The sequence below is a fragment of the Protopterus annectens genome, chromosome 7.part0 (assembly GCF_019279795.1).
Source record: "Protopterus annectens isolate FY-2018-M chromosome 7.part0, PAN1.0, whole genome shotgun sequence".
Taxonomy (NCBI): Eukaryota; Metazoa; Chordata; order Ceratodontiformes; family Protopteridae; genus Protopterus; species Protopterus annectens.
Window position 1 is genome coordinate 1042852574 of NC_056739.1, and position 27480 is coordinate 1042880053.

The 27480-nt window shown below is 39.2% G+C and overlaps 1 protein-coding gene across 1 annotated transcript in view; it reads right to left on the bottom strand.

Moving 5' to 3' along the window:
- The window catches only part of DTWD1 (DTW domain containing 1), a 98235-nt gene that overhangs the window by 56320 nt on the left and 14435 nt on the right, over positions 1-27480 (bottom strand). The window contains exons 2-3 of the mRNA XM_044076366.1: positions 19877-20020; positions 12446-12783 (exon numbers count right to left, since the gene is read on the bottom strand). Of these exons, the coding sequence (XP_043932301.1) occupies positions 12446-12783; positions 19877-20020 (482 nt within the window). The remainder of the gene's footprint in view (positions 1-12445; positions 12784-19876; positions 20021-27480) is intronic.

Below are 27480 nucleotides of genomic sequence, written 5' to 3' on the forward strand. Positions count from 1 at the left end.
ACTTTGCTGAAAACTCAAATTACTGAAAACTCATTTCACTGAATCTCATTTCACATTGGGGGTTGTGGGTGGCGTAGTCCCCCACTTAGTTTGAGTACATATTGTCTTTTGGAGAGAGTTAGTCATTGCTGTTGCCATTATGCATGCCAATTGTTTAAAATGTACTGTTTTGAAGTTTTTGGTAAAATACAATATAAAATGTCCCCTACACACCCCCAATATGGGGGAGTTTGTGCCCCCCACACCCCCAAACTATATATACTAACTCCAGGATCGTACTACAGTGGGGAAAAGGGCATATACCTTTTATTTGCCTTACAGTACTCTACAAAGTGCCATATATACTAAGTTCAGTTAAGTGAAATGAGATTCAGTGAAATGAGTTTCCAGTAATTTGTGTTTTCAGCAATGTGGTTGGGGTGAAATGAAATTCAATGAAATGAAACAAAGTAGACCCGTATATATAAAACTTCAGTTATATAATATAGACCCCTGAGGAAGACATGAATTTCATTTTCTACATACACATTCTGGCATGTGAGCGAGTTTGCTTTACTATAGGACTGAAAAAATCCATCACGAGTTGAATGCTGTTAGGAACTAGACAGAGCACAGTGGTTTTACTGTTCAGGACACGGTCTGACAGCCATTTCATTTGAGATGGCAGAATGAAGGCAATACCTTGGTTCTAGAAATAACACAGGATTTGCTGCAAGGTCAAGCTGAAACTAAAGAAGGGGACTGAAATAAGCAGTCATACAGGAAAAATAGGTATACATTTCTTTAACCTCACATGTGCAAACACTAAGGATAGAAACTGCAAATACCAAACACTAAGGATAGAAACTGCAAATACTTGTGTGCAGCAGAAATGCTAACAAAAGACAAGTCTGCAAAATGACTATGACAATTCCACATCGGGAACCTAAACAAATCTAGTTTGGGAATTGCAAAAAACAGAAATATGCCTCCTGCATATCAAGTATTAGTAGGTATACTTCATGCAAAAGATGGGAAGAAGACAGAGACTGTAAGGTCATGTCAAAATTATTCAATTTCAGTTTCTTTGCTCTTACAAATTTGTTTATATGTGACAGATCTAGAATATGTCTGCACAACTTCTCCTAAACCTTTAGCAATACACAAAAACTTGCAAAAAAATTAAAACGTGTTACTTTATGTGTGTGTCTGGAACATGGTGCATTCCTCTCAACTCTCCCTGAATTTGCATAATTTCCTCAATTTTGCCACAAGTTTTTGCCATTTCCCTCATAAAATGTTTGACTATCTGGTAAATCACTGAGGATTACAGTCAGTTTCATGATGCCAGATATTAGACTTAAACTTACTGTTAAGAAAATGCATGCTGATGCAAAACCTGTTGATCACAGTAGCACCTAGCCTCTTCAATACAGCAAATATCCACCTCTTTAAGAATAAGTATTTTCACTGCAATTCCACCTTCAACAAGCTAGGCATTAAACCAAAGCTGAAATACAAACAACCCCACACCTATACTGTTTTTTTGTTGTACATAAAATTTTGTTGCAATATCCACCCACACCTAGGTCAACACAACATTTCTGAACACAGTAACTCCACAAAATATCAAAATACCCCTGCTCAAAACCCACTAGAATTCAATATGCTAAGCCTTGACAAGACAAATAGAAAAGGAGACAAGGTTAGCCATAATCTACAAAAATACTTTAAACCTCCCAAAACCCCTCAAACTTTCTCTCATTTTGCAATGCTGAAATACTAATACCCTCTCTTAAAATTAATGCACACAAGAATCTACATATAATAGTTGTCTGTATAGCCCAATAAATAAACATTGACAAAAAATGTCTTTATTGGACATCAGCCATTATACAACAACCCCCCCCATTAATATTCAAAAACGTGCACGCTGATTGGTCAGCGTGCACGTTGTAAATCAGAGTTATAGTAATGGAAAAAGGTCCGGTCACCTGGACTTTTTCCATTACTATAACTTTTTTTACAGCAACGGAGAACGCAAGATCGCCGTTGCTTCACACTGTCTCGCTATGTTAAACGAGTTTAACATAGTGAGACAGCTTTAAAAAAAGCAACAGAGATTCTCCGCTGCTTTTTTAAACCTGTTTCGCTATGTTAAACTCCTTTAACATAGCGAAACAGTTTGTAAAAATCAAAGGAGATCTTGCTTTCTCCGTTGCTTTTGCGCACAGCTCTGATGTACTGCGTAGGCATCCGCATGTGCAGTACATCAGAACTGCAGCAGTCTACCAGACAGCTGCGGAAGGGCAGCAAGGAGGCATTAAACAATGCAATTATTTTAGAAAAGTAATTATTTTTTTTCTTAAATAATGTCATTGTATAATAGCAATAACCCACTTCTGGGTGTGGGTAATGCTGGATTTACCCAGGGGTTGGCTTGGTTTGGCCACTCGGGCTTTGCCCTCGTGACCAAACTACACCAACCGTGGGTAAATTCAGCATTACCCACACCCAGGTGTGGGTTATTGCTATAATATCCCATATTAAACTATAATACTAGGAGACAAACCAAAGATGCTGAGAACACACAAATGTCATACACTTAAATGGGTTTTCTCAACTCACCTCTATTCTCACTAGATACAAAGCTACTAATACAACTTATACTACAGACTGGATTCTAACAAACAATCAGAACAAAATTAACTCAACCAATACCATCTCTAACACCTTAAGAGACCACCTGCCAATTTTTGAAATAAGAGACCATAATCACAACCACAAACATCGCTACAACCATGCTCATAATGTCCCCACATTTAACAAAGACTTATCTTAAAATTAATCAGCTAAGGAGTTTTACATACAATCAATCTAGATGAAGCTGTAGTACTGCTCAATTCTACATTTCCAAAAATGTTAAATGAGGTAGCACTTATAAGTACAGAAAGGGTTAAATCAAATCACGCTCCCTGGATTTCAAAGGAAACTAGACAACTTAAGGAATACAGGGAAAAATCCTAGAAAACCTGGAAACAAATTCCACCCAACATACAAACAACTCAGAAATACCACCAAACCAAAATCAGGCCTGACTAAACCTCCATGATATTCTGGTCTACCATTAACAAAATTCTGCATTCTGCCCACAGAACCCAACCAAACCAGACCACAGTTGCTCAAGGAGGCTGCATAGCTAATTCATTGAACTCAAATATTGTTAAATCTATTCCCTCTCTTATAAACCCACAAACCTCTACAAACAGTAGACCAACATCTAACAAGCTCTTCATCTCCATCCTGTTTCAATCTGCACTACCAGGGAACTACTTAAAACCCTGAGACCCACCACACATGCCCCTGACAACTTTCCAGCTGAATATATCAAAATACTTGCTGATGTCCTGGCATACACAGTATCCATCTTAATAAACCTCCCCATGACAGAAAGCTACTGTTCCATTCTGTGGAAAAAATGTACATATTACCCTTAACATGTGTGTGGTAACTTCATTGAACTTTCCAATTACAGGCCCACAGCCACCTCATCTCCTCTGTCTGAAGTACCTAAGAAATGCATCCAATCTCAAATCCTTGTCTATTCTACTAACAACTCTCTACTCCCCCCCCCCCCCAACAAAGCAAGGCTTGCATCCATATCACACCACCACCAGTGCCCTATTAAGTTTCACAACTGCAGTAAACTAAAACAGAAAAAAAAAATAACCTAGTCAGGTCTATATTCCTTGATCTGTCCAAAGCCCTTGATACTGTGCCACACAAAAAATTACTACTGAAGCTGTCTTCTCTACGTTTTTACAAACTCTCAATATCTCGGTTTAAAGTTCTCACTTCAATAGACAACAAAGTTGTGGTACAATGACATCTCATCCCTTCTCCCAGTAACTGTGGGCATCCCTCAAGGCACAATATTAGGCCCTTTACTTTTCAATATTTTTATAAATGGCTTGCACTTAGCAAGCAAACATACTATCATCAGCCACTATGCAAATGATTCTACAATCATCTTCTCTACCAAAACTACTACAACAGCACACCCAAGAATCTCTCTCACACATTGACATTTGGCTGACTTACTCACAATTGCTCTTAAACCCTAAAAAAATTAAACTGATGTTGTTCATCCTACAGCAACTATCTGGCCAGAAGATTGCCTTTCCAAGTCTCTCCTCCAACATCATTAGGAAAGAACTCATAACAAGCTACTAGGGGTAAACACTGATGGACACATACAATGTGACCACCATACAAAACAGGCAGTAAAGAAAGTCCATCAAAAACTGGGAGTCCTCTATACAGCCAAATCATACCTAACAGAAAATGCCAAGCTAAATATTGCCTTGCCTCTTCTCATCCCTACACACCTATATGCAGCCCCCACAGTTACTAGCCTACAATTCAAAACATCACAAAGTTGTTGCAAAAGTGTCACAAAAGTAAATTTTAAAAATCAGAGCAGGAACAGTGTAGACAGCTATTGGTCTCTTTAATTTAAGGAAGTTGTGTCTTTTGGAAATTTATTATGTACTTCTACATTCTATATATACTATTATATATACTTTATTCAGGTGCAAGAAGATAAGGGACTTAGTTTTTTTACAGTATATATGTGTATATATATATATATATATATATATATATATATATATATATATATATATATATATATATATATACACACACACAAACATATGATACAATGAATTTGTTTTATAAAGTTTATACACAAGGTTTATGGGGAAAGCTGTGTTTATACACATATATCTTGTTTGATGGGTCTTTGTTAGAATGTTTTTTTTTAATCTATTAATTAGGGACCCAATTGGTTTTTAAGATTTAGGAACATTTAAGGTTTGTGTGATAGTTTATTTTTACTCTGAAGAAGCCTTTGAGTTGTAAGGAGAAAGCGCTTAGTGGTTCAATAAACCTTCTTACTTGTGGTTTTGTGGTCCTGGTATTTTTCTTTAAACGTAACCTACAATTCACCCAATTCACCTTGCTCGTGGCTAGAATTAAGGCATTACTTAACTTACCGCTGCCCATAAGCTTATATATGAACATGACAAATGCCTATGTCTAAACAATATTTTCCAACACCATAGCCTCAATAAATCACTATGCTTTGCTGACAAAATGCTACTAGCTATAACCAAATTAAACAATACTACTAGAGACTCCTTATATTCCTCCTTTCTCTCTGAAATATGGAATTCCATCTCTCTCTCTCTCTTAGAATGTTAGAAAACAATACGTCTTTCAAAAGGATTCTCTAAAGAGCACTTGGCTGTGCTCATGCACTCTGGAATAAACCACCAGCTGTTCTCTATGTTTTTACTTTTTCCTGTGCTTCTTTACTTACTAAATGGTTTTCAAACTTTCTTCTCACACAAACGTTACCCTGTAATGTTACTTTTGGTACAAAAAAAAAAAAACTAAACCAAATGCATCTTATTTAAATTTGCACACATTCTGCACATAAGCAGTGTTAACTTAACTATCTGTCCAACTCTAAATGTAATCCAAAAAATTCAAACCCCCTTTTCCACATGGAATCAGGGTGCCACTTCAACAGCGATGATTTACAGCAAATGCTCACACTCCTGGGTGGCTATCCCTGCCATGATTGTTCTTTCATACCACTAACTTGCATGCATACTCATACCTATGGACAATTTAGAGTATGCAATCCATGTACTGCATATCTTTGGAATATGGGAGGAAACTAGATCTCCCAGAGAAAACCTACACAAATGTAACTTTGCAAATATTTTTACACTGTGAACTACTCGTGCTCCTTGTTTTTAAACCTTGGTACACTTTAATTTTAATTAAGTTATATTGATTTCGACTGTATATACTTCTGAATGGTGCACCTATTTTTACTCGCATCCTGCTTTGTGTTGAGCTTTTCTCCCCGGACCTCTTCTGAAAAAGGGCAGATTATCTACCCAGTCAGACCATCCTGGTAAACAAATGCAATCAACTGATCAATCAATAAAATAAGAAAATATATCTTTAAGTGAATTACAGTAATATTTAAAAACTGTCAGCTATTGTGGGCATTTGTTCCCAAATTACTTGTTTCTGTCCAGGATTATTAAGCAATGAAGCTGACAGCTATCACTAGGTGTACTGCAAGAAAGAATATACAGAAGATGTTGAACTACAGAGATAGCCACATTCAGTTTTTTTTTTCTTTTTGAGTCTCAGAACCACTGAGATGGAGTACTACACAAATTTCATATTCTACATATGCATCCTGGCATGCGAGTTTGCTTTATTACATGACTGAGAAAATCTATTATCAGTTGAATGTGGTTCTGTACCAGACAGAGTACTGGTGTTGCAGAAAACTGTATGGGTACTTTTACTGGTACTACCCCCCTTAACCACTTGTCTGTGGTCATTTGGTAACACGAACTAATGATGACTCTGACCATCACTGAGTAAAGCAAATGGCTTACTTTGCAAAGAAAAGTCTTGCTGGGATTGCTGGTGCCATGTCTGGCATCTCTTATTCTTCCCTGACTGTGGCATTTCTTAAATTGTTGATGTGTAGTCCATTTTGTACAATATTAACAGTTCTTAGGACAGTAAACAACATAACATTTAGGGACCATAGCATGAAAAGTACAGTTGTGTAAGTAAACTTAACATAACAGTAGATCTAATGGATGACTGTTACAGTGGCCTAAGCTACTTGGGTTTTAACCCTTGCATCGGCCAGCTTCCCAGAGCTTTGGGCATTTTGTCTACTCCAGCTGCTAGGAACAGTCTAAGTGCTCCAAACAAAAGGCAGTTGGGGTGCCAAAACATCTCAGAGCAATTTTACCCAGGAAGGAGGCAAGATCTCTGATCACTTATGCTAGCAAACAAAATGAATCAAAACTGTATTCAAAAACGTGAAAAAAAACTATCCTGACAACATAACAAATAACACTAAGAGAAGAAAAAGGAGTCTGGAAGGAGGGATAGCTGCAATGATGATGCATTAGAACATCTACTGTTATTTTGAGTTTTCTCACAAGTGTACCATGTTCAATACATGGGTCACTACTGCAGTATACTAAGCTGTTTAGGCATACTGCTACAGTTTAGTCATGAGTTGCAAAACACGGGGGAGGCCAACAACTAAGCCTCCAGGAGACACTGGAGAATGGTCCAGGAAAAGCCGGGGTCTGGACCTGGAAAAGGAATCCAGTTTGTAGTGCTATGCAAGAGTGTATACACAAGGCCACTTTGCTGCCTCTAAAATACTTCCAGAGCCCACCCTTTCCAGAAAGCCACCGAAAAGCCAATGTCCTTGCTGAATGAACTGTAACCCTGCCTGGAAGTGACTTATGATGGGCAGGGTTACAGTTCATTCACGAGTATAACAAAAAGTAATACATGACACAATCAACTTAGTCACAGGTTGCCTTTTCCTCTAACCTTCATTGGAGACAAACAGCTGGTCAGCTTTCCTCAAAGGTCGAGTTTTGTCTAGGTTGTATCTGAGCTGTCTGTGTACATCAGCAAAGTGATGAATTCTTTCTCCCTTATTCTTTGGTTCAGGAAAGAAGACCATGAGATTAATGATTAATGTTGTTGTGACTTTCGGCTTTTCCCGGTTAGGGGTCGCCACAGCGGAACTCCGGTCCGCTAATGATTGGCAGTTGATTTTTACGTACCGAGTTGCCAGCCCTGATGCACAACCTTCAACGAAGGTACGCCCATTCACGCATGTCTCCATGCGGAAGATGCTCTAATTGAGAGTCGAACCAGACAGCGTCTTAATGTGAGGCGACAACGCTACAGCAGCACCACCACCGCGGATAGATTAATGATTAATATTCTGATTAAAAGTATGCCTTAAAGTAAACTCTAAGTATCTTAAGCATAAAGACAGTATTTGTTCTTAAAGAAACCCAGTCTTTGTGAAAAATGAGATAGGATTGACTTTCCAAATTCAGATACTCACCTAACCAACATCAGAACCATAAGTAAAGCAGTCTTCCATGTTAAAAAAACTAAACTCAATCTCACAAGCTGGTTCAAATGGAGACAGATTAAGCTTCTCAAGCACAACATTAAGATCCCAGGGAAGGAGCTAACCATTTCTTAGGTGGGCGAGTATGCAAGACCCATTCAAAAATTTTTGACTTGAGCACTGTTACGGGGGGGGGGGGGTGATCTAAGGGCAGACACAAAGAAATGTCTAAGAAGTATACAACTGGACAGTAAATCACACAAATAATTAAGAACTACAGGGAAGTGGGTCTGGAAACTGTCCTGGTTGAGTGACTCCAACTGGAAAATATTTTCCACTTGCACAAATATGATTTTCTAGCAGCAGGCCTTCATTACCCTCTTTAGTAACTTGCTGCACATTCTCAGAACAAAGGTAACTAAAATGTATCAAATATTATATCATCCAAGAAGTTAGCTAAAGTTTCCAGCCTGGGGTGTATCAAATTCTCCCTGTATTGCATGAGTAAATCCAGTCTGTGAGGAAGCTTGTGGTAATTGCCCCTGGACAAACTGAAAAGAAGGGAAACCCACGGCTGCCTTGGGCAGAAGTGAGTCACCACCACAATTTTTTTTAGAGTTCTTCTGGATTTAGAAGAACCACAATAATCAGTGGATAAAGGGTGGAGAAGCATGCATGGGAATAAGAAGGCATCTGTCTTCCAGGCCTGAATGCAAGGAATCCTGGTGCAGAATTTTTATTTAGTTGTCTGTTTTGAAAGGAGCAAACACATCTAACTGAGATGTTGCCCATAGTCTCATCAATTCTTGGAAGACCCCAGAAAGAATCTTCTACATTAGTGGGGTCTATCCTGGTCCTGATGAATTTGTCTGCAATAATGTTTTACTCCGATAAAATGTATGAAGCCTGAAGAGACTATAAAAATTTAGATTTAACTATAAATTACAGAACATCATGTTACAGGTCATCACAGATGTATTCCAACATATGCATGTGGACATATGGTTTGAAGTCACAACCTTTCCAGTTCTTATAATCATTTCTCCAAAACAGCCTTCTCCATTATTTTCTCCACAAGAAGGCAGACTTATTCTTGGTATTGGCTCTATGTACCAGAACTTCTTTCTCAAGTCTCTATTGAAAATAGGCTATGCCCAGCTAGACAAACTTAATTAACAAACGAAAATAAAAAGGAAAATCCTGTTATTGTTTCGGTCATTTTTTCTGACTTGCCTATGTCTTCACCACTGATATCATTCACAGCAAGATAGCCCAGGAATACTTCTGCTCTATTACATAACTGTTTAGTTTTCTGTAGAACTTCGCATACTCTTACCACACAGCCTACAGCTATGACATTTCCTTAATGACCTTGTCCTCAGACAACAGGGATATAACTCCTATCTTGTTTGATTAAATCATAGGTAGATACTAGGCTACTGGCCCTGGGGCCTATATAAGCCTAGGCAAAAAGGTTCCCTGGCTTTTCGCCACCCAAGAAAATTAATTGCCTGTGCTCCTGTCAAATAGTGCCACAGAAGTGATCTCCGGGGTGAATTTTCTATTTCCCATCCAGTCGTCAAGACTTTTCTTAAAGAGGGCCAATGAGGAGCTTTGCTTGACATGAATGGGTAGTTTGTTTCAGAGTATGGGAAGTCTCTGGGGCAGGAATCTATCTCTCCAGCATGTTCTGTTTATTGTGGTGACAAGGTTTAGGTCCCTGGACCGTGTAGTTCAGAGAGATTGAGATTTCTTTAAGTGTAGCATGTCCAACAGCTCTGGGTTTGACATAACTTTGTATGTTAGGCAGAGATCGCCTCTGAGTAGGCGATATGCAATGGAGTAGAGCTGGAGATTTTTGAGATGGTCTGCATAGGGCATCTGTTTTGAGGCCAGACATCCTCTAAGTGAGGCATTTCTGTGGCCTTTCCAATTGCTGTAGGTGTCTTGTGAGATACATACCAAACGGGGCATTGTACTCTATAATGGGTCTGATGAGGGATGAGTTGAGAGGAACAATGACCGCCTTTTTTCTAGAGGAGAACCCTTTTGTGATGAGGTGTGCCACTTAGAAGGATTTCCTGACTACTGTGGCGATGTGGTTATCAAAGGAGAGACTACTGTCCATCTATGCCCAGAGGTCTCATCACACTTTCTGTGTTTAGTGAGCTACCGCCTATGTGGTAGTTCATGGGTACCGAGTTTTTCCCAAAGGGGATGACAATGCACTTCTTGGCATTGAGCTTAAGCATGATTTTGACACCAGGCATCTGTCTCTGTGAGGCCCTTTTGTAGAATGTCTACATTATTAGGTAATTCTATTATGGCTCCCAGTTTGCAGTCATCTGCGAACTTTGTTAGCCAAAGACCTTCTGTGTTGGCCTACACTTCAGAGAAGTAGATGCCGAACAGGAGAGGACCTGGGACCGAACCCTGTGGTACTCCACTCGTCACTGGTCTGAAGTCAGACTAGGAGTCGGCTACTTTTACTGTGTTTGTTCTGTCAGTGAGCCAGTTGGCCACCCATCTTGTGACATAGGGATTTATGCCCAGTTTAGTGAGTTTATCTATAATTCCAGAGTGGGGGATGGTATTGAAAGCCTTGACGAGGTCAAGATAGGCTGCGTGCACTACCTTGCCCTTATCTACGGCTGTAGTGACTGCTTCAAAGAAGTCAATCAGGTTTAGTAGACAAGATCTACCTTTTACAAACCCAAACTGAGTGGGGTCCAGGGTTTGGAGGTTACTGATGTCTTTGTTTATAAGCTCAAAGATGATACATTCCATGGCCTTGCAGACCAGACTCAGGCTAATGGTGCGGTAGTTTCCGGGGTCCATGGTGGCACCCCTTTTGTGGAGTGGGATAACCGTCACTGTGCACCATTCAGAAGGCACATAGCCTGAGGTGAGGCTATGACTGAACATGGTACTTAGGTGGGGTGCCAGTTAATTTCTGCAGTTCATGCAGTATGCAACCTGGGATGTTGTCTGGTCCCATGGATGCTGTATTCTTGGCTTTGGAGAGTGCAGTCTTTACTTGTTCATCCGTGATTGCAGGGGCTTTGCATTCTTCCAGTATTAAGATGGGCCCTTTGGAGGGTGAGAGGGGGGTAAAGTTAGCAGTGAACCTATCTGCCAGGATGTTGGCAATATTGGTTGGTTCTGTATATTTAGTGCCATTGTGCTGTAGCTCAGAGCAGATCTGAGTGTTGCCATTGAGATTTTTGACATAGCTGTAGAATGCTTTGTGTTTGTCTTTGGAATTAGTGGCGATTTTATTTTCATAACTGGCTTTGAAGGATTTTATGAGGGATCTCAGCTTCTTGCTGAGGCTGACCAGGGAGTTCCTCCAATCTTGGTATTTTACTCTTTTTTGCAACAGCTTCTTCCTTCTGTTGTAGAGTTTGTTTATGGCAGGGGATCACCAGATTGGCTTCCTTTTTTTGGAGGATAGCATCTTGGTTCTGTTGGGGATGGCATTGGTATGCTAAGACACCCAAACAGACAGCTTGCTTAGCATGGTGCTTTTTTACACAAGTCTTCTCCATAAGAAACTGAGGGGAGTGTGCTGAAGCAATGCATGCCTGTTCTCAGGCAAAATTTTCTCCTGTATTTTTTTCCATTAACAAGACTGTCACAATATCAAAAATGTCATACAGTATACAACAGTGATAGAACATAGATAAGTAACTAAATTGTTATTTTTAATAAGTAGCTCATGCATTTTGCACTTTAGAGTGTAAGTGATCAAAAAGCATGCTGCTTTCAGCTACAGTTCATCATCAGAGGCCAAGCACGCAGTTAAATCAATCATTAACACCTATGGCAATTAAGCATGCAGCGGGAAGACCCATGGCAATGCAAAACAAGCAGTGATGGCCCTACTTCAGGATGCAGTGACTAAGCAAGTACTTTAAAAGCTTGGGCAATTTAGGTATTGACTACATTCAGCAACAAATACAAGCATTTTCCTATAATCATTGCTAGAAACAAAGCCTTACATTATGATCAGAGGAAAATAAAAGGGTGCTCTGTGATGGTGCCCGTTAACCTGAAAACAGGGAATGCTGGCAAGGTCACAGTATGATAAGTTCCAGGGAATGCAAGTGCTAACAGTTTTATAACACTAAGACCAAGATTTGGATAAGAAGGGCCCATAGGTTGGGCATACCCTAGAACCCTTCTCAGAGTTAAGGCCTGCCATCATCAGTTAAACCAAAATTATACCTCCACAAGAGTTAGTGAAAAAAAAAAATAACTATCTCAAGGCACTTTGAAGTACATAAGAAAATGATGCTGAAATTTAAGAATGTGCTACAGGAAGGAAACAAGCAAGTTACAGCTTTCTGTTATCCAACATGTTTTTCTAATTTTTTTTTCACTGCATCACCAGTGTAATTTTCAGCTTTGGAAACCTAACTAAGAATTGTTTTGTCATACATGCTGAAAATATACTCTTCTCTTTTATCTCACACATTTAGCTGGGTGTACACATTTTTTTTAAACCTACCTCGAAGTCGTTCATCAGTAATAATTTTACCAGTCTGATTCCATGTACTGTCAATGAAGACTGCTTTTTTCAGAAGAGGCTTGGTCTTTTGTTCTGCTGTTACACAATGTTTTGCCAACTTGTTTTCTATCAAGCTGCTGGAGCATTCTTGAAGGTCCAACTTCAAGCGCTTTGGAAATGGTTCTTCTTTGGAATCAGTAGTCTCTTTACCAGGTACAGCAGTCATCTTACACATTTTTTGCACGTGAGCAGGAATATCTTCTACTGAAATGGAATCAACACCAGGAAACAGAAGAACAATCTAAAACACAGATTAAAAGTAAACAGCATTACACAATATACATTTTATAAAATACATAACATGGGCAGTACAAATTAAAATAAACTGTGTTTTCATTCTTTGAAAACCTTGTGTTTCTAATGATTGTGGGCAATCCCGTTGGAGCTTTCAGGCCAATGGAGAAGTCTAGGTTTCTCTACGCATACTCTTTCATTACCCAGACCAAGCCACAGCCTACTGTAATTCTTTAATATGACCACTATGGCAAAAGAGGAAGGCAGCTTAATTGCCCTCAGAGATCCCATTCCTTTTCCATGATAGGTGAAAAATAAGCTGGTGCATATTAAATATGCCAAGAAGACTTGATCTCTGGGATGGGGAGGAAGGCTTACATTGGATGGAAAGGCCATGAATTTGATATCATATCTGGAAACAATAACCTCCCTCACCCAAAGTTCTCTAAATTGTCTGAACCTCAGATCCCAGAAGGCGGCTATTCATTAACACAGAATGTGAGGTAAGGGAAATAGGTTATAGGTTCAGATGGTCAAAAGTAGGATGCACACTGCTGGCAGACAGAGAGAGAGAGAGAGAGACAGAAACAGAGGGGGAAACAATTCTTCATATTACTGACTTAACTGCATATCTTGGCCCCTACCTCCCCTGCACTGACCTTTCCCAAAGGTCTTCCTCTAATCTATTTTGAATATTAATACTTCCTGGAAAAGTGATAATGCAGGGCTGGAAAACTCCTATTTGTGGAGGACTTGAATAATTTCTTTAATTTTGTTTTGTTTTATTTTTGCTCTAATTTTTTTAAATATGTTGTGAAATATAAGCTAAAAAGGGTATTTGGCTAAGTGGGCATTTACAAGCTGTTTTTTTTTAACATATTTTAGTAAGGTCTAATCTTTAAGTCAGACATGCCTTCTGATAACTATCAGAAGCAGATGCCCTAGCACAGATGTCAGCTGAATCATATCTCACTGTTTGCTAATTTTGATTTGAAGCTACATCTTGAATTTCCTCATTCACATTTTTTGTTTGCCTCAAAATATTAACCAGTACTAAAACATGTGGGTCTGGTTGTTTACAGCTCTTATGCCTGGTTGATTATGGCTTTTATGCTGAGTGTGCAGGAGGCATACTTTATTTTATCAAATTTATACAGAACCTTGCTTTTATCATTATGAAGGATGGTGCTAGGAGCCACCCATTTAGATCCTCTAGCAGCATCTAGGAAAATAACCAATGGATCTGAAACATGATTTTTGCAGGTGCACAAAAGATTTCTATTCTGTTCTAGACTGTAAAACCTGCCCAATTTGTAAGGGACAGTGGCTAAGAAAACAGCTCTGAAAAAAAAAATGGCGAGGGTCATTTAAATAGCCAAAATGCCAGAAATAGAAGAATAGCACAGTTGTGCAAGTAAACTTAACAGTAGATACTCAAATTGATTACTGTTGTAATAGCCAAAGCTATATGACACATACCCTGTCAAGGAATGGACAACCAGACAGCTTCTAAAACTTTAGGACACCAGTATAAAGTCAGTGGTTAGTGCACCAAACCTTCACAGCAAGGGAAGATAGAACCCTGGCCTTTAGGTATGTGCTAGGGAAAAGAAAAACACCCACTCCCTGGCATTAAACACAACAAAAAGAAAGGAGATGGAGGGAGGATGTTTCTACTACAAGTGTAATCCAAAGAACCATCTACTGTTATAGTAAATTTACTTACACAACTATGCTATGTTCATTATTACACCATTGTTGCAGTTCTTACAGAGAAAGCAAGGAGAAAGAAGGATCAGAGTCAAGGAACCACTGGAGAATAGTCCTAGCAAAGCCTGTTCTGGACCCTGAGAAAGAATCTTATTGACAGTGTCTGATAAAGGTGTGCAAGTTGACCACGTTGCTGCTTCTAATATATTTCTAGAGTTCACCCCTTTTAAAAAACCCACAGAAGCAGCCAAAGCACTGGTACAGAGGCACGACCTTGCCTGTAAGTGTTTTGTTTAAGAGTAACAAAAAGCAATAACATTGGATAACCATTTAGAAACTCTCTGACTGGACACCGATTATTTCTTATGAAGGTAAGAAAAATGAACAAGCAGATGATTAGATGCCCTGATGTTTTGTTCCTGTTAATGTAGTATCTGAGTTTCCTGTGGACATCCAAAGTACGTATGTAAAATTCTTTCTCCCCTATTATATATTTCTGGATAGAAAATAAGGAGGTTAATAACCTGGCTCAAAAACATCCATGAAACCACTTTAGGTATAAATGAGGGATTTGTTCTCAAAGTCACCCTTATCTTTGTGAAAGATGAGATCATGTTTAGTCATCATAACAGCTTGCAACTCAGATATTCATCTTGCAGAAGTCACAGCAATGAGTAACACTGTTTTCTAAGATAAGAACTTCAAATTAGTTTCACAAGCAGGTTCAACAAAAAAAATCTAGAAGTTTCTCCAGTACAAAATTAAGATCGAGGAAGAGTCACCCATCTTCTAGGTGGGCAGATACATAAAATCCTTTCAAAAACTGTTTGACTTTAGGTAGGGAAGAAAGGGGGCATCCATAGGCAGGCAGGCAGAGATGACCGAGATGTGAATCTTGATAGAAGCCCAGCAAACCTTTAAGAATGGTTGCCCCAAATGATGTACTCATCCTACACAGAGTCAAGGCAGTCATGCTTAGCAAACGTATAAAGTTGCACAGAAAATCCCTGGATACACCTTGAGTCCTAACCAAATAAGCCTTTGATGAAATGATCAACTGTTTGCTTGTTGCAGTGTGACAAAAGAAAATACAGTCAGAAATACATTTGATCAGAATGGGAGTCTCTATGCTACCTCTTACACTTTCTCTTCCTTGGGTAGCTGGGAAGGAAGCCCTCATCTTAACTTTTCTGGAAAGAGTGTTCTCTGGATCTTACCATAATAGGCATAGTAATCATCTGATTCTGAGTAAGTCTAGATGATGACTTGCTCATGAGTCTAACTCCTGTGGTATATCTGGACAGAATAAGTACCACTGATACAAAGGGCACCAAGTTACTAGCAGTTTCTCCCTTCTGCACTGAGGAGTCCACTGAAATGACCAAGCCCACAGCCACAGAGACAAAGATCAGTGTCAACGTCGACAAGCCTGCCCCAGCCTTCAATAATGAGGTATCCAGAGCAGTGACCAACACAGGACCTTCAGTCCTGATACTAACACCAAATGCTCCAGCACAGAGAATGACACTGATGCTATTGGTATTGACCCCATCAGTGCCTCCTGGTGTATTTTATGCCCACCAAAGAAATGAGATGAAAGTCTACTTAGCTGGCCACTATTACTCAAGAAACTCCCTTTAAGCTTTTCGGCTGTTAGGTATGTGCCACTGCCTAAATCTTGACAATGAGATCTCATGAATTCATCAACAACAGCAGCAGAAAGTTATGGGAAGGGGAAGCTTGAGCTTGCAAGGAGCGGACTGCTATCACTAGAGAGCACGAAAGGCACTAGTCCCAATGTTCCAGTGTCAAGACAGGTCCAGAGAAATCCAGATTTACTAGAAAACAGAGGGGGAATGACAGGTAATCAGGTCTCTATCGCCAGTCACGCATTTTGAATTTTGGGATTTTGATGAAGAGGTTTAGAAAAGAAATGTCAAGGACAGGTTTCTAGGTTCCTTCTTTCTTTGTCACCAGAAAGATTACTGAATAAAATATTTTCCTTATTTGATCTGGGAGAACAGGTCCCATACCCCCACCCCGAGATAGTATATGCCCTAAGATATGAGAAAACAGTGAGGTTTGAATGGATGAATGCAGAGGAATCCCTTGAAAAGGAAGAAGGGACTTCCCAATGCTAGATGTAGTCTTTTTAAATGATTCTCCAAAACCAAGTGTCTGAAGTTATCTAGTGCCATAGAGGGAAGTCGAGATCTAAACATTGGGAAAGGTTTACTGGATTGTAAAGGTAGGGGAGATGAACAACAAAATTGGGCAGTATAATCAAGTCTGCTATCTTAGACTGTCCTTGACTTTGTGAGGGCCCTCTTTTCCTTTTTGAACCTCCCTGTCATTGCCTTTTGAAATTGTATTTGTATGTGCCTTGCTGGGATTGTGTTTATTATGTTTTGTAAAAAAGGAACCTGAACTGAAAGGAAAGTTTCTAGTATAATTTGGAAGAAGAGTTGAAAAATTTGTGTAAACCCCTGAATTAACTTTCCTCTTTCATCACATCTTTTAAGGACATCAGCAGAGCAAAGGCCAAACAATACCTCTGTATCCAGGGGAGTACTCAAGAGTTCAGCTTTAACATTCTCTGACAAATTCTGGGAACACAGTCAGGCAAATATTCTCATCAACACCCCAGTGGCAGCTGCTCTAGAAACAGCATCAGCAGTGCATTAAGATCATTTCACAGAGGTTTTTTGATTTTCTGAAACGCAATAGATATTAAAGAATTCAGAGATGTCTTAAGTCTCTGAAGAAGGAACCTTAGTGATTAACTTTCTCATATTGTCAAAGAAAGCCAGGAGAAACTTGGACATGTGAGCCTGACAATTCATTATTGTGAAAAGTACAGTAGAAGCAGCATAAACTTTCATTCTAAACCTATCAAAGGCTCTTCCATCTTTGTTAGAAAGAAAAGAGCTACCTGCTATGAGATACTTGGCAGAAGACATTCTTGACTGAGAAATCACTGCAGGGGTTTGACGTCGGGTTTGTAAAAATGCGTGGGTCTGTGGAACCTAATATAATTTAAGAGACTTTTTAGAGGCAAGTAACTGAATGTCAGGCAAACCGCTACCAATAATGCATCCTCCAAGGCTGGCAAAACAGGAGAAACAGCTGCAAATTCAGAAAAACACTAGTAACAAATCATAATATATTTGCTGAGACTCTTGTGTTCTTTTTGCTCCAAAAGAATTAACTCCTTCATTCTAACAGTATCAGAAAAAGATAATTTCATGTGAGGAATCTAAAGAAAAACTTCCCTCAAAGTTAAATTTACCATTTTGCGGAGTAGGAACTTGAAAAACAAAGTCAAAATCTAATTCCTGTTCTCAGATTCAGAATCAAAATCTGAGACTGGAAAACCTTTTTCTTTATAAATTTAGGGAAAACTCAGAATGTAATGGCTGAAAGGCTTTAAATACACCTTTAGCAAAACCAAACCAATCTTTCCTTTCTGCCAAAAGAAACGCATGTCAAGAAAATGCCTAAGTTTACTTTTCCTTTTCATGGGAGACTCTCCAGAAAAAGAAAACAAAAGCACTCTTGAAAATGCTCCTTTCCTAAGGATTCAAAATCCTCAGACTGGCTTTGTGAAGGACCTCCACCAATGCTCACAAAAATGGTTGTCCTGCTTGGGTAAGGGAAAACCAAACCACAGAGGACATGCCTGCTTCTCAGCCCTCAACTGTTTCCCAAGAAGTAGTACTAGAGACACCAACAGAAGATGATAAGCAGACAGAGGAACCAAATATGGCCACAGCAGTGTCTTTCATATGAAGCTGAGGCAAAGAGGAAGGCATTGGCAAAACTCCTGTATAACTTTTCTCTTCTTGCGAAATGGAGAATGAACAGCCAAGGAGCTGGAAGCCAGTTCCGTGTCTCTACAGTGTCTGACAAGAGTGCAGTGGAACCTTGGTAAGTTGGCCTTACCTCCTGACTAAAAATTTTAGTTTTTAAGTAAATTTTTTTAGTGACAACCACCAAAAGCTATCCCCTATCAATAAATTTTCAGTGACAGAAGGGGTAAAAGTTTCCTCACAAATTTGCTAAAACAGAAGGTAGTCCCCAACAGGGTACTTATCTGCCAGTCCTAATGCTGATCACTTGAATTCAGCATGGATGAGCAGAAAAGTGCTGAAGGTTTGTCACTCTAACTACTGACATTAAACCTCTCTCCTCGAGCTCTACAGCAGTTAGTGAGCCTTGAAATTGCCTTACAGTTTTAGAAGCTCGCCAGTTGTCCATCTGTGCAATAGTAATCAAATAATGAACATCTGTTGCTGGTTTAGGTTCTTCAGTAACAAGACAATCAGGCAATGCTTCAGTCTCTACCACCCCAAATTAAAATTTAATGTTCTTCCAATGAACACATACTCAAAGCAGAAGCCCAAAAAGAGGGATTGCCTTTGTCTATATAGCAACCAAATGGGAAATACAAGGAATTGCAGACAATGGAATACACAAAGTCTTATTCCTCCTCAACACAGAAATCCAAATCAAATTACCATACTGGGGAAGGCCTCCTTTTCCTTTTGGCAGGAGGAACAGTGCCTGATATAAACTGCTCTGTTCTTAACAATACAACATTACTAAGAGTTTCTTCAAGGGTGATAAATAGTAAAGGCTGTAAAACAAAAATCTGCCCTTTTCCCCTTAAGGAATCAGCATTTTCTGGCTTGTATACTGGGGGGCTTACATATTTTATGTGGCTCTTTCAGTATAAGCTACTACACTCCATATGTAATGTATGGTCACACAGTAACAGTAGCCAAATAAAGGACAATAGGACATTTTCTGAAAGTGAAACATACTTCCCACAGTGGGCTGACAGGCTTTTTCACTTCTTCGTCTTCTGCTTCACTCTCTCAAGATATAAACATACAAAAGAATAACATGACAGTATCAAATAATGAACACCTGCATACAATTTCCTATCAAACACTATCAGATGTCCAATGAACCAGCCATCAAAAATATCAGATAAGGATATGATACTATTATTTTGACTACTTTTCACTTAATGAACGTTTGGTTAACTCTCCATCAAAAATAAAAAAAAAGCCCTGGGTGAATGTCCCCCAACACTCCAGGTAGTTTTGCTCACTGTACCTCATTGTTCCAATGTTACAAGACCTTGGGTCATGTGAATGAATTAAAACAAATAGTACATTGACTGAAAGTAATAAGATAAACTGTACAGCTACACAAGTAACACACCATGACAACAGTGCATCTGCAGCCTCAGCTCTTCCACTGTTCATTCCTTCCCATGGAAGTAGCCTACAAAATCCTTCATTCATGTCTTTGTACAAAAAGCAGTGCTGACAGAATTATTGCTGACACTTGTTTTAAGACATTTTTAAACAGACTTCACTTACTTCATGCTTATGGTCTTCATACTCAGGAATGCAAGGATATATATAAATGTTGACATCATTTGGAGCTAGAAGTTTAGCATGTACAGCTGTACTTTTGCCATCTGTTTCATTAGGATGTTTTATAATGTCAATGTTTAAAGGAAGCTATAGATAAACAAAGAGAAAAAGAAATTGCACCATAATTAATCATCTTTATATATTTTGTTCTAGATTCATATCCTGACTGTGCAGTGCAGTTAACTGTGCAGGAACTCAACTTTTTTCTTTTCTTTATCTGTAATGCCATGCCACATAGTTTACTAACCTGTCTCAATATGATCTGCTTTGGTTCAATATGTATCAATAATGGAAAACTAAGGCAGTTTTCTCAGTGTATTATTTTATGATAAAATACAGTTGTGTAAGATATTCACTGTAGCAGTAGAACTATGCAGGTTAAATTAAATGGGCAGTAATTCTTATGTACAGCTTTAGCATCTGTGAACCACATTCCATCACACCAAATTTCTTCCAACAATACTCCTCCCTCTGCAAGAAGCAATGAGGAATTCTCTCCATGTACTGATGTTAGTTGGCTCAAAACTGCTCAAGACTATCAACCACCCAGATTTAAATGGCAAATCAGTACCCTGTCTGATGTTGTACTAGTAAATCCTTGAAGGTAGCAATTAGGAGCGAGTCATTTAAATATGGGAAGCCTTTGATCCCCTGCAGTCTGAGGTGAGATGCTACCACTGCCATAATCTTCGTGAACACCTGGGGGGGGGTGCTCTAGTGAGACTGAATGGCAGTGCCCTGAACTGATGAAGGCCTCCTAGCCAGAAATGGAGAAATCTCCTAGAGTACCTCTGGACTCTGTTGTGGTAGCAAGCATCCAGGAGACTGGCACAGCACATCCAATCATCATTTCTAAATAGAGGTAAAATGGACTGCATTGTGACCATCTGGAAGTTTATCTGTTTGATATATTGATTTAGGTTGCTGAGATTTGGTATTGATCTGAGGCCCTATGTCTTTTTTGGAACTAAAAAGAACCTGGAATAGACTCTGGATCCTAACTGTTTGAGGGACCGGCTGGATGACTCTTTTGCCTAGCAACTTTGATATTTCTGTTGATGTGGATTTCAACTGATTGGGAATCTTCAATCTTTTCTTTGGTGAAGTCAAAAAGGGTATGGCATAGCCTCTGGTGATTATCCTTAGCACCCATGAATTGGAAGTTATGGTTTGACAGGATAAAGGGTATAAGATTAAGCATCCTCGGATTGCCTCCGACTGCAGCCGTCAAGCAACCATTCAGGGACACTGGTAGGCTTTGTCAGTGAAGGGCCGGTGGAAACCTTGGTTTTGCAGTCTGCTTCTTCCACTTGGGTGGTGTCTATTCAGACTCTACCTCTGCCTTAGGGACGTCTATCCCCAGAGTGTCCCTGTGAAAACCTTGGGATTTTTTGAACCACAGTTTTCCACCTCCTCATCAATTCCTAGAAAAGGATGAACCAAAGGACGAGGCAATGACACCAGCAAGGACCACTTTAATATTAAAATGCAGCAGTCAAGTGCTTTCATCTTCAAACAAGACTTCTTCAGAACTGCTTAACTCTATTAATTACACAATTATTACAATGTTATATTATATATTGTTTATGCATAAAAATAACATAGCTAATACAACTACCAAAAAAAAATATCTGTAGTTATATGGCTAGTCAATTTTAAGTGTTCAAATGATTACTTTTATGGGTGGCTGCAGTGGTGCAGCAGTTAGCATTGCCACCTCACAGCAAGTGGCCCTCCGGTTCGATTCTCAGTCGGGGTGCCTTCTGTGCAGAGTCTACATGTCCTCCCTGTGGTCGCATGGGTTTTCTTCGGGTTCTCCGGTTTCCTCCCACATCCCAAAGACATACTGTAGGTGGACTGGACAGTCTCAACTGACCCTAGGTGTGAGCGTGTGCCTTCTGTGGAAGGTTGGGTGCCACGCTGGCAACTCGGCACCATAAAAGTTCACTGCCAATCGTTCTGCAGACTGTTGTTTTGCTGTGGCAACTCCTAACCGGGATAAGCCAAAGGGAGATGATGAAACGATTACCTTTATGTTTATTTAGTTTGATTATATTACTGGCTGAATGTGTCACATGATTTGATGTCGGTAGGATATTTAATTGTGTAATCAATAGAGTTAAGTAGTTCTGAAGAAGTCTTGTTTGAAGACGAAAGTGCTTGACTGCTGCATTTTAATATTAAAGTGGTCCTTGCGGGTGTCATTGCCTCATCCTTTGGTTCTTCGTTTTTGCGTTATCATGTTCCTAGAAAAGGATCTTTGAGGATTAGAAAAATGGATTCCCATAGCAAACAAAGTCTTACCTGCTCACTCCTTGTAAGCATTTTTAATTTACGTCCACACAGGGTTGAACCATCATAGGGACATTGATAAAGGACACTTTGAAGCTTTCCACGAAGTTGCAGTTACATCCTGGCATTGTGTTGCATGGTAACACCTATAATGGCTGCCCTTGATTTACCATCAGCTGCATTCGAGAGCAGCTGTTTAGTCATGTTTGAGGTAGACTGTAGGGTAGACATTTGGATGTCCACCATCTTTTGGATGTATGTAGGTAAGCTACCCAAAAAAGACTTGGGAAGCGCCTTGATCAAGTCTCTTTGGAAGCGTGCGAGGTATGCTAGAAAGTTCAGCACTCAAAGTATGAAGTTGCTGATGCATAGGTCCATTTCTCAAGTCTGTCCAATGCCCTTAACTCCCTGATAGGGATGGACAGAGGAACTTTCCTCAGACAGTTCCAGCTTGTGAATGTTGCTACCACCATGGCATCTACAGCCAAAACCCATGTTTAAGGCACCAGTTATTTGTCTGTTCCTGGACTGCAGGATAATTGTGTCTTGGTGGATTCATGACTTCTCTCAGTTTGCAATCATCTGTAAACTTGGTCAGTCAGAGGCCCGTGATGTTGGCTTTGACTTCCAAGAAGTAGATGCCTAAAAGGAGAGGACCTAGCACCAAGCCCTTGTGGGAATCCACTAGTGACTTGTCGAGGTGGACTCCTCTAGTCTAATTTAGCGTAAGTAAACACAAGGGTTTATCCTAATTCCACGAGTCTGTTTAGAATACTCGAGTGGGGTATTTTATCAAATGCCTTGGCCAAGTCAAGGTAGTCAGTATACACCATTTTACCATCATCCACTGCCATGGAGACCTTCTCAAAGAAGTCTACAACACTGAGTAGACCTGATCTTTCTCTAGCAAAACTGAACTGGGTTGGATCCAGTGATTGGAGGTTTCCAAATTCATTATTAATCATTTCCATAATAATTCTGTCCATGGCTTTGCATATGAAACTACTCAGACCCTTATGCAGATCAATGACTGTTGCAGTTCATTCATGTGGCACAAAGCCTGACTGGAGGCTATGGTTAAATAGTGACTCCAGTAGTCCTCATAGATTGTATTTCATGCTATTAAGTAGACATCCTGGGATACTGTTGTGGCCCATGGATGCGGTGTTCTTCACCTTGGAGAGAGAATTTAAGTCCCATTCCCTACTGATGGTTATTTTTCTTGTTGCAGGCTCCCTAAGTTTGACAACAACCATTTCTTCTTTCTGTTGCCCTAGACACTGTGTTATACATTTTTGTGCTCTGGTGTTATCAAAAAGCAGCTGCTTAACAACAACCATTCAAAACTCATGCATATTATCCAAATGCTTCCTCATTTCCCTTCAAAACTCTGCAGTTGCTCCTCTTCTTGCTCTGTCAGATTCCCTTTATTCTTCGATACTTTAACCTTTGTCAGCCCCTCTACTAATTCCTATTACTTCTTTCTTTCATACCTTTTTTCTTTTATTTCTACCCTGTTCTTATAATTTTCATTTTATCCCATACACTAGCTAATTTTCTAAAGCAATTTCTAGCTTCCCTAATACCTCTAAAATCATTTCTACTACCATCTATCTATCCATCCACATCCCTTTTTTCCCCATTTTTGCACATGGGGTCAGGGTGTCACTTCAACAATCATCTACAGGCAAGGTTTACACCACCAGTTGGCTAGCCCTGCCACAGTAGTTCTTCCACAACATACATTTGCAAGTACACTCACACCTATGGCCAATTTAGAGTGTCCAATCCACACACTGCAGGTCTTTGGAATGTGGGAGGAAACCAGAGTAACTGGAGGAAACCCATGCAAACACAGGGAGGGCATGCAGACTCCACACAAAGCACTCCAGCTGAGAATCGAACCAGGGAAACTCTTGCTGTGAGGCAAAAACACTATACCACTGCTCCACCCAGTCCTAACTTTTTAACAGTTAAGTAGGAAAGTACCAGTGTCTCATTTTCACTTCATGGTCCTGCATCTTTATCTTAGTTTTTATCAGCGCATGACCTGAAATAGTTATGGAGTGTCACAGCTTTTAGAGAGTAGGAAATAGAACAAGTCTATAGACGAGAGAAGAAAATTAGCGAAGACAGACTTAAAAAAAAATAAAGTATTGAGAGGAAATTTCACAAAATTACACAAAATTCTACACTTAGCTTTGAGAGAGAGGCTTGGCACGTCTTACGAGGAACACAGTAAACGAGATCTGGAGAGACTATGAGAGGGGCGTTATGGGGTAGGTCTTAGCTGAGAAATATTTGGCGGTGCAAGCTTGGAAACAGCAGTGTCGGTTCCGAGGATGGAACCGAAGCCCTATCAGTAAGGAATGAATAAAGATTTACAACATCAGATCAGTTATTATACCTTGGGGAATAATATCTAAATTCTGTCTGATTTTCTACAACCAAATTCACATATTCCATAGCAAATAATTATTTATAATTTATTTACTTATTTGTTAGCAGGAAAGTCAGAAAGGGTAATACCCATTTTCAGTAGAGGACCGGGGAGAAAAGCTCCATTTGTTGACATTGCATTAAACTTAATTCCAGTTAAACACAAAGTAGTTACATTTCCATTTATACACATACAATAGTTACATTTACACATCCTAAGACTTTAAAAGATAAAGAATTACTACAGAGAAAACTCATGTGCAACTTAGTGGATTGTACAGGCAGCAGTTATGTGTAAAACTTATTTTGTTACTTCAGTGAGAGGTTGACAGTATTCTGTTTAAGGAGAGTATTTGGAGAGTACCGTATGGTGAGCACAAAGTCTTAACCTGGTGATGAGCATGTGCAGGACCAGGATTGCTTAACATGTTGTTTAAGCAGTGGTTTAAAACTATTGTGCTTGTTGGAGAGTTTTATTTGTGTGGGGATACTATTTCAGAATTTAGCCATGTAGTGGGAGTACAGCGAGTCTCCTGCAACATTATTTGACTTATTTGTAAGTATTTATGGCTAGAATGGAGGTCCTTTTCTGGACAGTAAGGCAGTAATAAGTTTTGTAGTGCAGGACATTTTTTTTGGTCTGATGAATGAGTTTGTGCGCTATAGTTAATTGTGAATATGTTAAGTAGTTGTGCAGTTATGCCCGTTTAATTGCTTTCAGCTATGACAATGGTGGGTTGTCCTATGAGGGAGATTAGTAGTAAATTTAGTTATTTTATTGAAGCAGGAGGCAAGTTTCCTTCTTTGAGTACTGTTTAAGTTTGTTAGGACAGGAGCTGCAAATAGGGGAGTTAGCAATAAGAAGGGGGTGGCTAGAGTTTTACATGCAGTATCTGTAAAGAATCCATTGAACCTAAAGAGAGCCTAGTTTCTGGTGTGTAGATTTAAAAGTGTGCACTACATGCTGGCCATATTTGAGACTGTCATCTATTATAATGTCCTGAAGTTTAGTGCGAGTTACAGTTTCAATAACTGTATTACTTTGGTGACTTTATGGTAAAAGATTGCTTTTGGTTTTGGCAACTTTTAGAGGCAAAAGGCATTAACTTAGTTTTCTTGGGGTTGAGTAGGAGGCCTGATTCTTTGAGCTAGGTTTTTACAGAGAAAAAAGATCTCAAAGGAGAAACATTCTCATATACTTCTTCAGAAATCTACCATTATTTGTTATATTTTCCCTAACCCCTGATATATCTTCACTACTGCAAATCAAGTTCCAGATCCCACCCATAAATAATATTTGTATCTGGAAAACGATTACTTCTCCCAACTTTTTTAAAAGCCCCATGTCAGCGGTTTTTGGTGGAATATACATAAATGCCACCATAATCATCATCCTTTATCAACATCCCCTTACCTCCACAAATCTGCCACGATTGTCTTTTTTTCCTCTACTATCACTATTGGAGCCCATCTACCAGTCAGTATTTGTTTTCCTTTGTCCTTGATATTCTGCTCAAAGTGCATCCTGAAATCATTTCTTTGTTAATTTTACATCCTCATTTCTATCTAGATACATCTCCTGCAACATTGCTATTTGCACCATGCATTTCTGTATGTAATTCAATACATCTGGGTTTTTGTTTATACCTATAAGGCTATTTGCATTCCATGATAATCTGAACATATCAGCCATTACAATAGAAAGCTACTACTCACAAATATCACATCTGACAGTTGTTTTAAATGAGCATTTCCAAGATTTGCTTACCAGGTAGGCTCACTGGACACACAGTTCCTTTTCAGGGTCAATCCAGGAGCAATGTCTGGTTAAGTGAATTGCTCAAGGTCATACAGGAAGTTAATAATGGTCAAGGAAATCAAACCCTGTACCACAGGAACTAAAATTTGCAACTTTAACCTCTGCACCAACTGCCAGATGTACTCACATGCACACACTAGTCTTAAGGAGTTGCTTCGTCTTATCTCCATTTAAAACTAGGTCATGTTTTTTCATGACTTTCTGCTTCAATGAAAATATTCAACACCCCAAAAACAAACTAAATATATTTTCAGAAACACCAGCCCCTTTTAACTTAGAATAAACATACAGAACTATGTACACTTTCAACCAATGAAGTTTACCCCCTCCAGACAGCAGCAGCTGTCCCAAGCCAATGGCAGCAACCACACGCCCTACCTAATCTAAGATTAAAGTTACCCACGTTAAAGTGCACTTTACCATCTGTGTTTCCACTTACACCAATTTTTATCTGTTTTGATGCCTCTATTCCTTTCCCAGATGTGAAAAACAGCTTGCATACTTTCAGTAAACATTAGCATTTAGCCATAAGGAAAAGTACTCTGGTTACCTTTTAATAAAATAAATGATGTACTTTTGTCATTAAAGTATTAAGACTGCTAGATAGCTTCTACTTCTTAATCACATCCACAGTTTCCAACTTTTACTTTTCATTCAACTTCTTGCTAATGTACTTTAAATGTTACACTTCTCTCAGCACAGACAGCTCAGAACTCTCAAGATTATTTTTTGCACCCGAGATAGGTTGCCTCCAAGTAGAAGCAGTCAGCCATCAGAAGAAAAATAAATAAATAAATAAACAAACAGCCAACAACTTTGCAAAAATATGAAAGAATTTTTGCAAATTTCAATCAGAACACAATGTACAGATTCCTGATGGCCAACTACCTACATTTGCAGATGTTTTGTCAACATTTGGCAATAGAAGGAAAACAAGCTAATAACTTTGCAAATGCTACCAAGCTGCCACTTTCGTGCCTTTCATAATTCTGTTTTA